General features: G+C 58.5%; 1 protein-coding gene across 1 annotated transcript in view; it reads left to right on the top strand.

Moving 5' to 3' along the window:
• Window positions 1–11,136, top strand: part of prickle3 (prickle homolog 3) — a 45,564-nt gene extending 34,428 nt beyond the window's left edge. Inside the window, exons 7-11 of the mRNA XM_088909132.1 lie at window positions 2,098–2,284; window positions 3,277–3,564; window positions 3,993–4,292; window positions 5,431–5,856; window positions 6,930–11,136. Coding sequence (XP_088765258.1) covers window positions 2,098–2,284; window positions 3,277–3,564; window positions 3,993–4,292; window positions 5,431–5,856; window positions 6,930–7,432 — 1,704 coding nt within the window. The 3' untranslated portion in view covers window positions 7,433–11,136. The remainder of the gene's footprint in view (window positions 1–2,097; window positions 2,285–3,276; window positions 3,565–3,992; window positions 4,293–5,430; window positions 5,857–6,929) is intronic.
• Window positions 11,137–12,193: the final 1,057 nt, after the last annotated feature.

Here is a 12,193-nt window from a genome sequence, read left to right as displayed (position 1 = left end):
TCTCCCATCGGCGCCCTGTCGCCCCGTTCCTGCTGCGGTGTCCCCCGTCCCCCGTCTCCCATCGGCGCCCTGTCGCCCCGTTCCTGCTGCGGTGTCCCCCGTCCCCCGTCTCCCATCGGCGCCCTGTCGCCCCGTTCCTGCTGCGGTGTCCCCCGTCTCCCATCGGCGCCCTGTCGCCCCGTTCCTGCTGCGGTGTCCCCCGTCCCCCGTCTCCCATCGGCGCCCTGTCGCCCCGTTCCTGCTGCGGTGTCCCCCGTCCCCCGTCTCCCATCGGCGCCCTGTCGCCCCGTTCCTGCTGCGGTCTGCCCCGTCTCCCGTCTCCCATCGGCGCCCTGTCGCCCCGTTCCTGCTGCGGTGTCCCCCGTCCCCCGTCTCCCATCGGCGCCCTGTCGCCCCGTTCCTGCTGCGGTGTCCCCCGTCCCCCGTCTCCCATCGGCGCCCTGTCGCCCCGTTCCTGCTGCGGTCTCCCCCGTCCCCCGTCTCCCATCGGCGCCCTGTCGCCCCGTTCCTGCTGCGGTGTCCCCCGTCCCCCGTCCCCCATCGGCGCCCTGTCGCCCCGTTCCTGCTGCGGTCTCCCCCGTCCCCCGTCTCCCATCGGCGCCCTGTCGCCCCGTTCCTGCTGCGGTGTCCCCCGTCCCCCGTCTCCCATCGGCGCCCTGTCGCCCCGTTCCTGCTGCGGTGTCCCCCGTCCCCCGTCTCCCATCGGCGCCCTGTCGCCCCGTTCCTGCTGCGGTCTGCCCCGTCTCCCGTCTCCCATCGGCGCCCTGTCGCCCCGTTCCTGCTGCGGTGTCCCCCGTCCCCCGTCTCCCATCGGCGCCCTGTCGCCCCGTTCCTGCTGCGGTGTCCCCCGTCTCCCATCGGCGCCCTGTCGCCCCGTTCCTGCTGCGGTGTCCCCCGTCCCCCGTCTCCCATCGGCGCCCTGTCGCCCCGTTCCTGCTGCGGTGTCCCCCGTCCCCCGTCTCCCATCGGCGCCCTGTCGCCCCGTTCCTGCTGCGGTCTCCCCCGTCCCCCGTCTCCCATCGGCGCCCTGTCGCCCCGTTCCTGCTGCGGTGTCCCCCGTCCCCCGTCTCCCATCGGCGCCCTGTCGCCCCGTTCCTGCTGCGGTGTCCCCCGTCCCCCGTCTCCCATCGGCGCCCTGTCGCCCCGTTCCTGCTGCGGTGTCCCCCGTCCCCCGTCTCCCATCGGCGCCCTGTCGCCCCGTTCCTGCTGCGGTGTCCCCCGTCCCCCGTCTCCCATCGGCGCCCTGTCGCCCCGTTCCTGCTGCGGTGTCCCCCGTCCCCCGTCTCCCATCGGCGCCCTGTCGCCCCGTTCCTGCTGCGGTCTCCCCCGTCCCCCCGTCTCCCATCGGCGCCCTGTCGCCCCGTTCCTGCTGCGGTGTTCCCCGTCCCCCTGTCTCCCATCGGCGCCCTGTCGCCCCGGTTGTTGCTGGTGAGGACTCCCCCGGGCCTGAGTACACCTGCTGTGCCACCGTGACACCCTCCCCCCCGGAGAGGCTCCCGAGTCCGAATGTTTCGCTCTCTCCCGAGGGCAGGCCTTTCCAGGACAGCTGCCAGGCTTTGGTTTTTGAAACCAGCCTCCCTGATCCATCCGTTTCCTGACCACTTCTTCCAGTTCAGGTTTCGCGGAAAAGCCGGAGTCTCTCCCAGCAAGCAGAAAGGCTGGATACACCCGGGACAGGACGCTAGTCCATCACAGGCCACACACACACACACACACACACACACACACACACACACCAGGGCCAGTTTTCCCAGAAGCCAGTTGGCCCACCAGCATGTCTTTGGACTGTGGGAGGAAACCCATGCAAGCCTAGGGGGAACATACAGACTCCACACAGACTGTGCCCCAGGAAACAAACCCAGGGCCCCAGTGCTGTGAGGCAGCAATGCTGACCGCTGCACCACTGTGCTGCCCAGCATCATTAATCTCTGATCGAAGTTAAAAATGTTGGCCATAGACCTTTTCTCTCCATCTGCAATGACCCTAGTGAGCACTTAGCTATTGATTTTAATTGAAGAGCCGGACTGGGGCCGCGGTGAGGGGTCTCCTGGTTCGGAGACGCTGTCCAACACGCTGTTTCTCTCCCCCCCGGAGCAGATCATCCTGGCGGACGAGTGCACGGAGGCGGAGGGCCGCCACTGGCACATGAAGCACTTCTGCTGCTTCGAGTGCGAGACGGCGCTGGGCGGCCAGCGCTACATCATGAGGGAGAGCCGGCCCTACTGCTGCGCCTGCTACGAGGCCCTGTACGCGGAGTACTGCGACACCTGCGGCGAGCACATAGGTACTGCGCCGTCCCTGTCCGAGACCGAGACCCCCCCCCCCCCCCCCCGGCTCCTGCGCCGTCCCTGTCCGAGACCGAGACCCCCCCCCGGCTCCGGAGCCGTCCCTGTCCGAGACCGAGACACCCTCCGTCTCCTGCGCCGTCCCTGTCCGAGACCGAGACACCCCCCGGCTCCTACGCCGTCCCTGTCCGAGACCGAGACCCCCCCGGCTCCTGAGCCGTCCCTGTCCGAGACTGAGACTCCTGAGCCGTCCCTGTCCCGAGACCGAGACCCCCCCCGGCTCCTGAGCCGTCCCTGTCCGAGACCGAGATATCCCCCGGCTCCTGCGCCGTCCCTGTCCCGAGACCGAGACCCCCCCTCCCACTCTGTCCCTGTCCGAGACCAGACCCCCCCCCCCCACTCCGTCCCTGACCGAGACCCCCCCGAGCCGTCTGTGTGCTTTGTTGTGAAAGGTAGGTCTATTCTTGCTCTGTGAGGGCAAGAGAGGGGATGTCTCGGCCTGGTCTCGGTTTACTAGGGGACCCTCTGAAAGGCCCTTCACAGGAGGCGGATGGGACACCAGGCCGGTGATCTGGGGCTGAAGGGCGCGTGGTGTCTTAATCCAGTAAGATAGTGAGTCAAAGTCTGGGGATCGATGAGCTGCCAGCAGGCTGGCCGTGTCGAGCGGCCCCCCCTCTCGTCAGTCAGTGGTCTTGTGTCCCGTGTGCCACTGTTCACACGTGGACATGGCAGGCGTCACGATTTTAATAGTGATGTTAATGGCCCCCTGCTTCTCTTCCTCCTGCCTCCCCCTCCTCTCCCTTGGACTCCTCTTCCTCCTGCCTCCCCCTCCTCTCCCTTGAACTCCTCCCCCTCCTGCCTCCCTCTCCCTTGAACTCCTCTCCCTTGGACTCCTCTTCCTCCTGCCTCCCCGTCTCCCTCCTTTCCCTCTCCTTTGGACTCCTGCCTCTCCCTCCTTTCCCTCTCCCTCTGCCTCTCCCCGCCCCCTCAGGCATTGACCACGGCCAGATGACCTACGAGGGGCAGCACTGGCACGCCACCGAGTCCTGCTTCTGCTGCGCCCGCTGCCGCCTGCCGCTGCTCGGCCGCCCCTTCCTGCCCAAGCAGGGCCTGATCTTCTGCTCGCGGGCCTGCAGCCTGGGCGACGACCCCGACGCCTCCGACTCCTGCGACTCCGCCTTCCAGGGCGGCCGCACGCAGCACTGCCAGCGCCGCGCCAAGGCCCACAACGCCCCCTGCCGGCCGGAGGACCGCACTGCGGGCCGCAAGGAGAGCGCAGGTCAGGCTCGGCGGCGTCTGGCTTTGCTCATTTCGTTGAGATTCTGTCTTTTCAGGTGTTTTTCTTGTGCGTTTTCTCTCCTGACTTTCAGTTCTGTACAGCACAGAGCTCTGGGACGCCAGAGGCGTAAACGTTTTTGTGTTGGACCGTGAAACTTTGTGACGAGATTGCAAAACAGGAGATGCAAAAATAAATAGGGGCTTCTGCATTCTTAAATCGAGGGTAGCGATGGTTTCCCTGTAGAATCAGTAACTTTTTCATTCAGCGTCTCTTCTCTTCATCCAGCACAGCACATGTGCCGTCTGCAGAGCTTGTGGTTGTCATGGCAACGCCGCGGTGGGGTTTTTTTCATCTGACTGCGTGCTGCGTGACGAGCTCCTGACATTTTGTTGTTTCCCCCTCTCTTGGCTCTTCCTGACTCTCTGCAGCTCAGACAGCTAAGCCCTCTGTTCCGAACGGGGTACCCCTGGCCAACGGGCACCCCCCCAGAACGTCGCCTACCCAGCAAGATCCGCTCCCCAACGGCCTGGGTCCTGTTCCAGCGACAGAGCAATCCCAGAGCACCCTGGGGCTCGGTCACCCCACCCCCAAGCCTGACCGACCAATCAGCTGTCTTGAGTTCGAAGGGGAACAGCCCCCCCTCTTTGACCACTCCCCTCCCAGGTACACCTCTCGTGGAACGTCAACCACAAGGGATTCTGGGACCACAGCAGACCAGACAGCTTCTGGTGAGTTGCTGGGGGGGAGGGGGGGTGCTGAGGCATGTTTTTGTGTCACTACTGACTCTGTGTCCACTTTTAATGTCCCGGTTCAGTGCATCTTTTTGTGGCTCCTGACAGAATGTCTGTGTGCAGCCTTGTCTGCCCTCTGGTCAGGGTCTGCTTCTAGATATTTACCACATCGATCATGGATCAGAACCTGTGATTCTTAAAATCATGCCGCACAGATACCAGAAGACAATTGGCTGAGCATGGCTTCACTACGGACAGAGAAAACTGTGTTCTGTTACCATCTCTCATCCTGCGTTTCCTTCCTGCGTCTCTCCTCCCCCTGTCTACCCCCTGTGGTCTTCCGTACCCACCCCCCTTATCCCCGAGCTCTCTCCTTTCTTCCTGTACTGCTCTGCATCTCTGAAGAATCGTGCCTTTCTCTCTCCGAGCAATGAGCCTCTAACCAAGACCTGTACAACAGAGAAAATATGATCTATTATTGGACATGTACAGACCTCACATGAAACGGGGTCTTTCCTGTCAGGCTGGGACAGGAGATCACACACACGGCTGCAACTCTATTGAGTTTCCTCCCCCTGTAGGACTGGGGGCCGTTCTGGTTCTGGCAGGAGTGGGAATTCTGGGATTAGATTTTTTATTTTGGGGAAGAATGTTTGTCTAATCCCCCGAGTATTTCTCACAGAGCAGCAGAAAGTGTGTCTCTGTCTCTCTGGGCAGCCAGGTCTGCCTGTGTCTCCTAGTTTCTTTCTCTGATCACGGAGCCTGTCCTCTCTGGACAGCCAGGTCTCCCTGTGTCCAGTCTCTGTGGCCAGGCTGTGGTGACTGAGCCTGTCCTCTCTGGACAGCCAGGTCTGCCTGTGTCCAGTCTCTATGGCCAGGCTGTGGTCACTGAGCCTGTCCTCCCTGGACAGCCAGGTCTGCCTGTGTCCAGTGTCTGTGGCCAGGCTGTGGTGACTGAGCCTGTCCTCTCTGGGCAGCCAGGTCTGCCTGTGTCCAGTCTCTATGGCCAGGCTGTGGTCACTGAGCCTGTCCTTCATCAGGGGTTGTTTTTCCCTGTGGTTTCTCACCCTGATCAGATGTCTTCTTTTTAGATCTCCTGATTTTAGACTCAGTCTGTCTCTCTCTCTGACTTTAGTGGCAGAGCGGGACAAAGCCCCACGCTCTCAGCGTTACTCCATGCCAAACCTGGGGAACCACCTATGTCCAGCAGAGATCTGCCCCAGCCCCCCTCCCTCTGTGGAGCCCCCCAGCTCTGTGCTGAGACCCCAGCACACGCCCAGGACGGAGCCCCTCCCCCCAGCCCCTGCCGACCAATTGTCTCGCAGCACCACCGCCCGCGTCAGCTTCCGCGAGCCAATCAGCAGCAGCTTCCTGGTGGAAGAGGAGGACGAGGAGGAAGAGGAAGGGGAGGACCCAGAGCTCGAGCAGGAAGTGGTGGTGGATTTCCGAAAAGAGGGAGAGAGGAGCGAGGAGGCTGATGCACTTTCTGGCAGGAGGAATCGGCACCATTTCCAGCGGCAACCATTCCGGTCCGGAATGCCACCCCAGATGGAGCTCCTGGGTGAGTGTCCCGAGTGTCCAGCTGCTTGGTCTCTTTTACCCGAGAGGGACTTTGGGGACAGTTTGCATTTCTGTGCTGGTCTGTGTAGATATTTCACATTCTGCTAGGAGAGAGGGCAACTGGGAAAGACCAGGATGGGAACTGGGAGAGAGGGCAACTGGGAAAGACCAGGATGGGAACTGGTTGAGAGGGCAACTGGGAAAGACCAGGATGGGAACGGGGAGAGAGGGGAACTGGGAAAGACCAGGATGGGAACTGGGAGAGAGGGGAACTGGGAAAAGACCAGGGTGGGAACGGGGAGAGAGGGGAACTGGGAAAGACCAGGATGGGAACTGGGAGAGAGGGGAACTTGGAAAGACCAGGATGGGAACTGGGAGAGAGGGGAACTGGGAAAAGACCAGGATGGGAACTGGGAGAGAGGGGAACTGGGAAAAGACCAGGGTGGGAACAGGGAGAGAAGGGGACCGGGAAAGACCAGGATGGGAATGGGGAGAGAGGGGAACTGGGAAAAGACCAGGATGGGAACTGAGAGAGAGGGGAACTGGGAAAAGACCAGGGTGGGAACAGGGAGAGAAAGGGACCGGGAAAGACCAGGATGGGAACGGGGAGAGAGGGGAACTGGGAAAAGACCAGGATGGGAACGAGGAGAGAGGGGAACTGGGAAAAGACCAGGATGGGAACTGGGAGAGAGGGGAACTGGGAAAAGACCAGGGTGGGAACAGGGAGAGAGGGGGACCGGGAAAGACCAGGGTGGGAACAGGGAGAGAGTGGGACCGGGAAAAGACCAGGGTGGGAACTGGGAGAGAGAGAAACTGGGAAAAGACCAGGATGGGAACAGGGAGAGAGGGGGAACTGGGAAAAGACCAGGATGGGAACTGGGAGAGAGGGGAACTGGGAAAAGACCAGGGTGGGAACAGGGAGAGAGGGGGAACTGGGAAAAGACCAGGATGGGAACTGGGAGACCAGGCAGTGAATTCTGCGGCCGGTGAAGCTGCATGTGTGCGTGCTCCTCAGCGGTCCCCGCGCCCCCTGACCCCCCTGACCCCTCTGACCCCCCGCTCCTCCCTCCGCAGCCGTGGACGGGCCGTACCAGCACCGCAGCTTCCGGCGCGAGGGCCGGGCCCGGCCGGGCTCGGGGTCCGCCCTGCACCTGGCCACGGAGCGCCGCTTCCGGCAGCCGCGCAGCGAGAGGCCGCGCCTGGACGCGCTGGACTGGCGCGGGGAGAGGCCGCCCGCCCCCCGCTCGCCGCCGCCCCCCCTCACCCTGCGGCCCGCCCGCCGGCGCCACGAGGACTCCTGCTCCACCTGCTCCTCCTCCTCCGACTCCGAGGAAGAGGGCTACTTCCTGGGGCAGCCCATCCCCCTGCCGCCCCAGCTGCGGGACGCCCAGGCTCGCCGCGGCTCCTCGGCCTCCGGGGATCGGGATCGGGATCGGGATCGGGATCGGGATCGGGACCGGGACCGGGAGAGGGAGGGGGAGGGGGACCGGGGGGGCAGCCTGCGCTCCAGCCTGAGGAGGAGGGGGAGGGCGCACAGCCTGAGCCAGGACAAGGACAAGAGCTGTGTGGTGTCCTAACCCCCCCTCCCTCACCGCCTGCACCGCGGGGAAGAGTCTCAGCCCGACCGGTCGCCCGCCGGAACGCCAGGTAAGCTTCCGGACGAGAAAACGGGAGTGAATGGATGCCGGGATCCAGGATCCTATCCAGCCGGTTCTTGAAAGGAGCCAGGGAATCGGCTCCGACGGCATGGCTGGGTAGCTCGTTCCACACTCCCACCACCCTTTGTGTAAAGAGGTGCCTCCTGGCTGCCACCTTCGACCGTGACCACCTGGGCAGCTGGTTCCCGACTCCCAGCTCTGCCGCGCATGCTAGATAGCGGTGCCGCAGCAGAGCTGGAAATGACCGTTTCCGTTTCGATCTTTGTGGGGTTTCCTGTCGGTGCGTTACACCCTGCTGCTCCCCGACCTGCGCTGTGAATCAGACTGGGGACAGGGGCGTCGGCCCTGAGCAAGGACAGGATTCTCCACGGCACAGTCGGCATCCTGGGCCTCTGGAAGGACTGAGCAGCATTTCCATTCCTCCTCCGAGCGCTTGGAGCCGCTGGCAATTCAGGGACACGGTCTACGGACACAGTGTACCCCGGAGCGGGGATTCTTTTTGTCTTCATGTTGCAGAGGAGACAGACGGAGACAGAGGGGGATTAAAAAAGGCAAATCTGACCTCGAACCCACCAGGACCGGGACTGGACATCACTGCAGACAAACTGACTGGCCCTCCAGGACCGGGACTGGACACCACTGCAGAAACACTGACCGGCCCTCCAGGACCAGACTGGACACCACTGCAGACACACTGACCAGCCCTGCAGGACCAGGACTGGACACCACTGCAGACAAACTGACTGGCCCTCCAGGACCGGGACTGGACACCACGGCAGACATACTGACCGGCCCACCAGGACCGGGACTGGACACCACTGCAGACACACTGACCGGCCCTCCAGGACCAGGACTGGACACCACTGCAGACACACTGACTGATCCTCCAGGACCAGGACTGGACACCACTGCAGACACACTGACCGGACCACCAGGACCGGGACTGGACACCACCGCAGACACACTGACCGGCCCTCCAGGACCGGGACTGGACACCACTGCAGACACACTGACTGATCCTCCAGGACCGGGACTGCACCACTGCAGACACTATGATCCAACTCAGAACGCTTATCGGTGATTAATTAGTTTTAAGTGCTGTTTTAGTGCCGTTTGTCTAGTATAAAGTTGTTTTCGTTGGATTTGGATTTGGTTCTGATACTGTTTTAGAAGATGCTTTACATTGGCTCCACTCCAATGCATACATATGCTCTATACAAGATGTGTCTGTACATACATCAGGCAGACATAGTCTATATTCATAAAGGAAGACAGTGTTCCAGAATACTAATGCACAAGCACACACATATACACACACACACCTTCTGCTGTGAGCTCTGTCACTGCTGGTGAACACGCACACACACCTTCTCCTGCTGTGAGCTCTGTCATTGCTGGTGCACACACACACACACCTTCTGCTGTGAGCTCTGTCACTGCTGGTGAACACGCACACACACCTTCTCCTGCTGTGAGCTCTGTCATTGCTGGTGCACACACACACACACACACCTTCTGCTGTGAGCTCTGTCACTGCTGGTGAACACGCACACACACCTTCTCCTGCTGTGAGCTCTGTCATTGCTGGTGCACACACACACACACACACCTTCTGCTGTGAGCTCTGTCACTGCTGGTGAACACGCACACACACCTTCTCCTGCTGTGAGCTCTGTCATTGCTGGTGTACACACACACACACACACCTTCTGCTGTGAGCTCTGTCACTGCTGGTGAACACGCACACACACCTTCTCCTGCTGTGAGCTCTGTCATTGCTGGTGCACACACACACACACCTTCTGCTGTGAGCTCTGTCACTGCTGGTGAACACGCACACACACCTTCTCCTGCTGTGAGCTCTGTCATTGCTGGTGCACACACACACACACCTTCTGCTGTGAGCTCTGTCACTGCTGGTGCACAAACACCTCCTCTTGTGAGCTCTGTCACTGCTGGTGAACACGCACGCACACCTCCTCCTGTGCGATGTCACTACTGGTGCACACACACACACTACACACACCTTCTCCTCAGAGGTGTCTCTGCTGATGCACACAAGGTGCTCTTCTCTTCAGAAGTTCCTTTCTGATTTCACCAGACCTGACATTCAGCTCCCGCCCAGTCCTCTCTCTCATTCTCTCGGATTCACTCGAGTGTGTCAAGATCAGCCGTGGATGAGAAGTTCATCGGAGTCCAAATGAAAATAATTCGTATCCAAAAATCCACTTTCGTTTTCTAAAACGCACCTGCACAAATGGAGTGGTGATTTTGTAAGGGAATTAATTTAGGAACGCAAGCTACAGATGAGAAGAGCCATTCAGTCTAACTGGCCTCTGTGCTAGTTAGTAGTTAGGCTGTTTTTTTTTTTTAAAGACGCCAGGGCATCAGCTTGTTCCACACTCCCACAGCTCCATGGATCAAGACAGGGTTCCCCTCCTGCGTTCTAGATGTCAAAGTTCATTTTCAGTGTTGTCGTGACAATGGCACAGAATGCAGTTAACTTATGTTTTTTTCATTCGGTCTCCTGATGGCTGTGTGATAGTTCTCCTGGGCTGGTGTGGCCGTGAATGTCCAACGAGGAGAGGAGAGATTTTTATGGCGATGACTGTCTGAAAGTGAAGAACATCAAAGATTTTTTTCTGGGTCCTTAGAAATTTAACTTAACAGTCTATGCTGTAAATTAAGACAGGCTAACAGAGTATAGTACTTAAAACATGTTTATGCCTATTGTCCTGAGCGTTTGTCTGCTTTCGTTCCAGATCCTCTCTCGCTGTCAGTCTCTACCTATATAAGCGAACCCCTATTTTACTCCGCTTCAGGACAGTGCTAGTGGCGTTTCAGGCGGCTGTCGCGACCTGGAGAACAGCAGTGGGTGCACTTGCGGCACGTATCCACAGGGGGGAAACTAAACTCTTTCAAAAATGTGATGCTGAAAGAGTGGATGAGTCGTGAATCGCGGAGCACAGGGAAACCCCAGTCGCTGTAAAAGGGCAGTTTCACATTCGTTAATCGGGTGTTGCATGACGTCAGCCTGAAGGAAAAGCGGTGTTTTTTTGACGATGTTTTGATCGGCGCCTCTAGAACCGAGCCAGCTCGCTCCCCCGTTCAGCGTGTTCCAAGCTGAAGAAAAACGCCTTTTATATTGTGATTGGAAGCGTTGCTGTGTAAATAATGTGAAGACCAAAATGTACAAAGTTAACGTTACAGAGAACGGAGCTCGTCGGTTCCAGTGTTAAAACTGATTTTATAGAGTTAAATTATTTTATATAGTCCGTCGATTCCTATTCCTCCAGTTATTATTGGTGTTTTTTTGTAACCCGTGTTGTCAAGTGTTTTATTTTCAAACGGTGCGATACTTCAGAAAGTGGGTCACAGGTCAGCATTCTCGTACAGTGTGTGTGTGTGTCCAGGTGGCAGAATATTGTATGTCTGATTTCACTGTCTCTTTACGTTGAAAACATCTTTCATTTAAATAAAAAAAACTTTAGACCTTGCGAGAACGCTAGAGTACTAGAGGGGATTATGACAACCACTTTTTTAAAAAAAAAAGTTTTGTATTTGTGATGTTTTTTTTCTTTTACATTCACAAAAAAATAAAATGCTTATCTGCTCCATTGTCACCTGGTGATCTGTTTCTGATTGTACCGGAAACGGGACTAGTGTGATTTCATATAATGTCCTTTCTACGTTTTCTCCATACGTCATTGCCTGACCGGAAGTGCTCGCTTACGACGGATGTGACGTCCTGGCAGCGAGACGGCAACCAAACGATTCGTTACGTACAGAGACCTTATTCGCCATGTCTGACTTGAAACTCGCCGCAGGACTTGGGTCTGTTTCTGTTCGTTGCCCCGGAATTTATATTTTAAACTGTGTTTTTAAACTGGAGCTTGAAGGGGTAAATTATCAATTTAGTTTGGCCAAAACTTGTTTGGTCTCCTCTAGGCGAATTACACTTCCTGTGTGTTTACAGTCTTGCCAGCGGCCGTGGAAATAAAGATCTGGTCCTTTTATTATAATAATAATGAATGCTTACACTTATATAGTGCTTTTCTGGACACTCATTTAAAGCACTTTACAGGTACTGTGATGAGAAACTGCACCACCAGTGTGCAGCCCCACCTGCATGATGCACCAGTCCTCTCCCCACACAACAGCTCTCAGTGGGGAGGAGAGCAGAGGGATGAAGCCCGTTCATATAAAACAGGATTTCCAGCCCCTTTTCAATATACAGCAGTTGGGAGAGCTGGAAGTAAGCAAGTCCCTTTCTCTCGAGGTGTGATCGTCTCGGGTGTGTCGCTCACCCCGGGGGGGGAGCTCGTCATCTTCATTCAGGTGAAAAACAAGCAAGGACGTAAACGGTTTTAACGGAAAGAGGCGGGTTCCGGTAAAGGCGTGCGAAATGGGCTGCCTACCCTCCAGCTCTTGAACACCGGGACACACCCGGGTACGCGCGCTGACCCTGCCGGGAAGGCGATCACGCACACTGCGCACACGTGGACGCCAACGCGGGCCGGGCCAGGTGAGGTCTCGCTGCCTCTCACTCTTTTCATACTGTACGTGTCTTCCCACGGGCCGGAAACCAAAAGAGATTTTTCCGTGCTCGCTGATTTGCGGAAGATGCGGTTGGGTTTAGAACAAGTCGCGCCCCCCCGCGCCGGGGACGTGTGCGCGGCA

Source organism: Atractosteus spatula, chromosome 2 (genome assembly GCF_055471065.1).
Source record: "Atractosteus spatula isolate fAtrSpa1 chromosome 2, fAtrSpa1.hap1, whole genome shotgun sequence".
Lineage (NCBI taxonomy): Eukaryota > Metazoa > Chordata > Actinopteri > Semionotiformes > Lepisosteidae > Atractosteus > Atractosteus spatula.
Note: the sequence above shows the minus strand (reverse complement) of the source record. Positions and strands in the feature narration are given on the sequence as shown.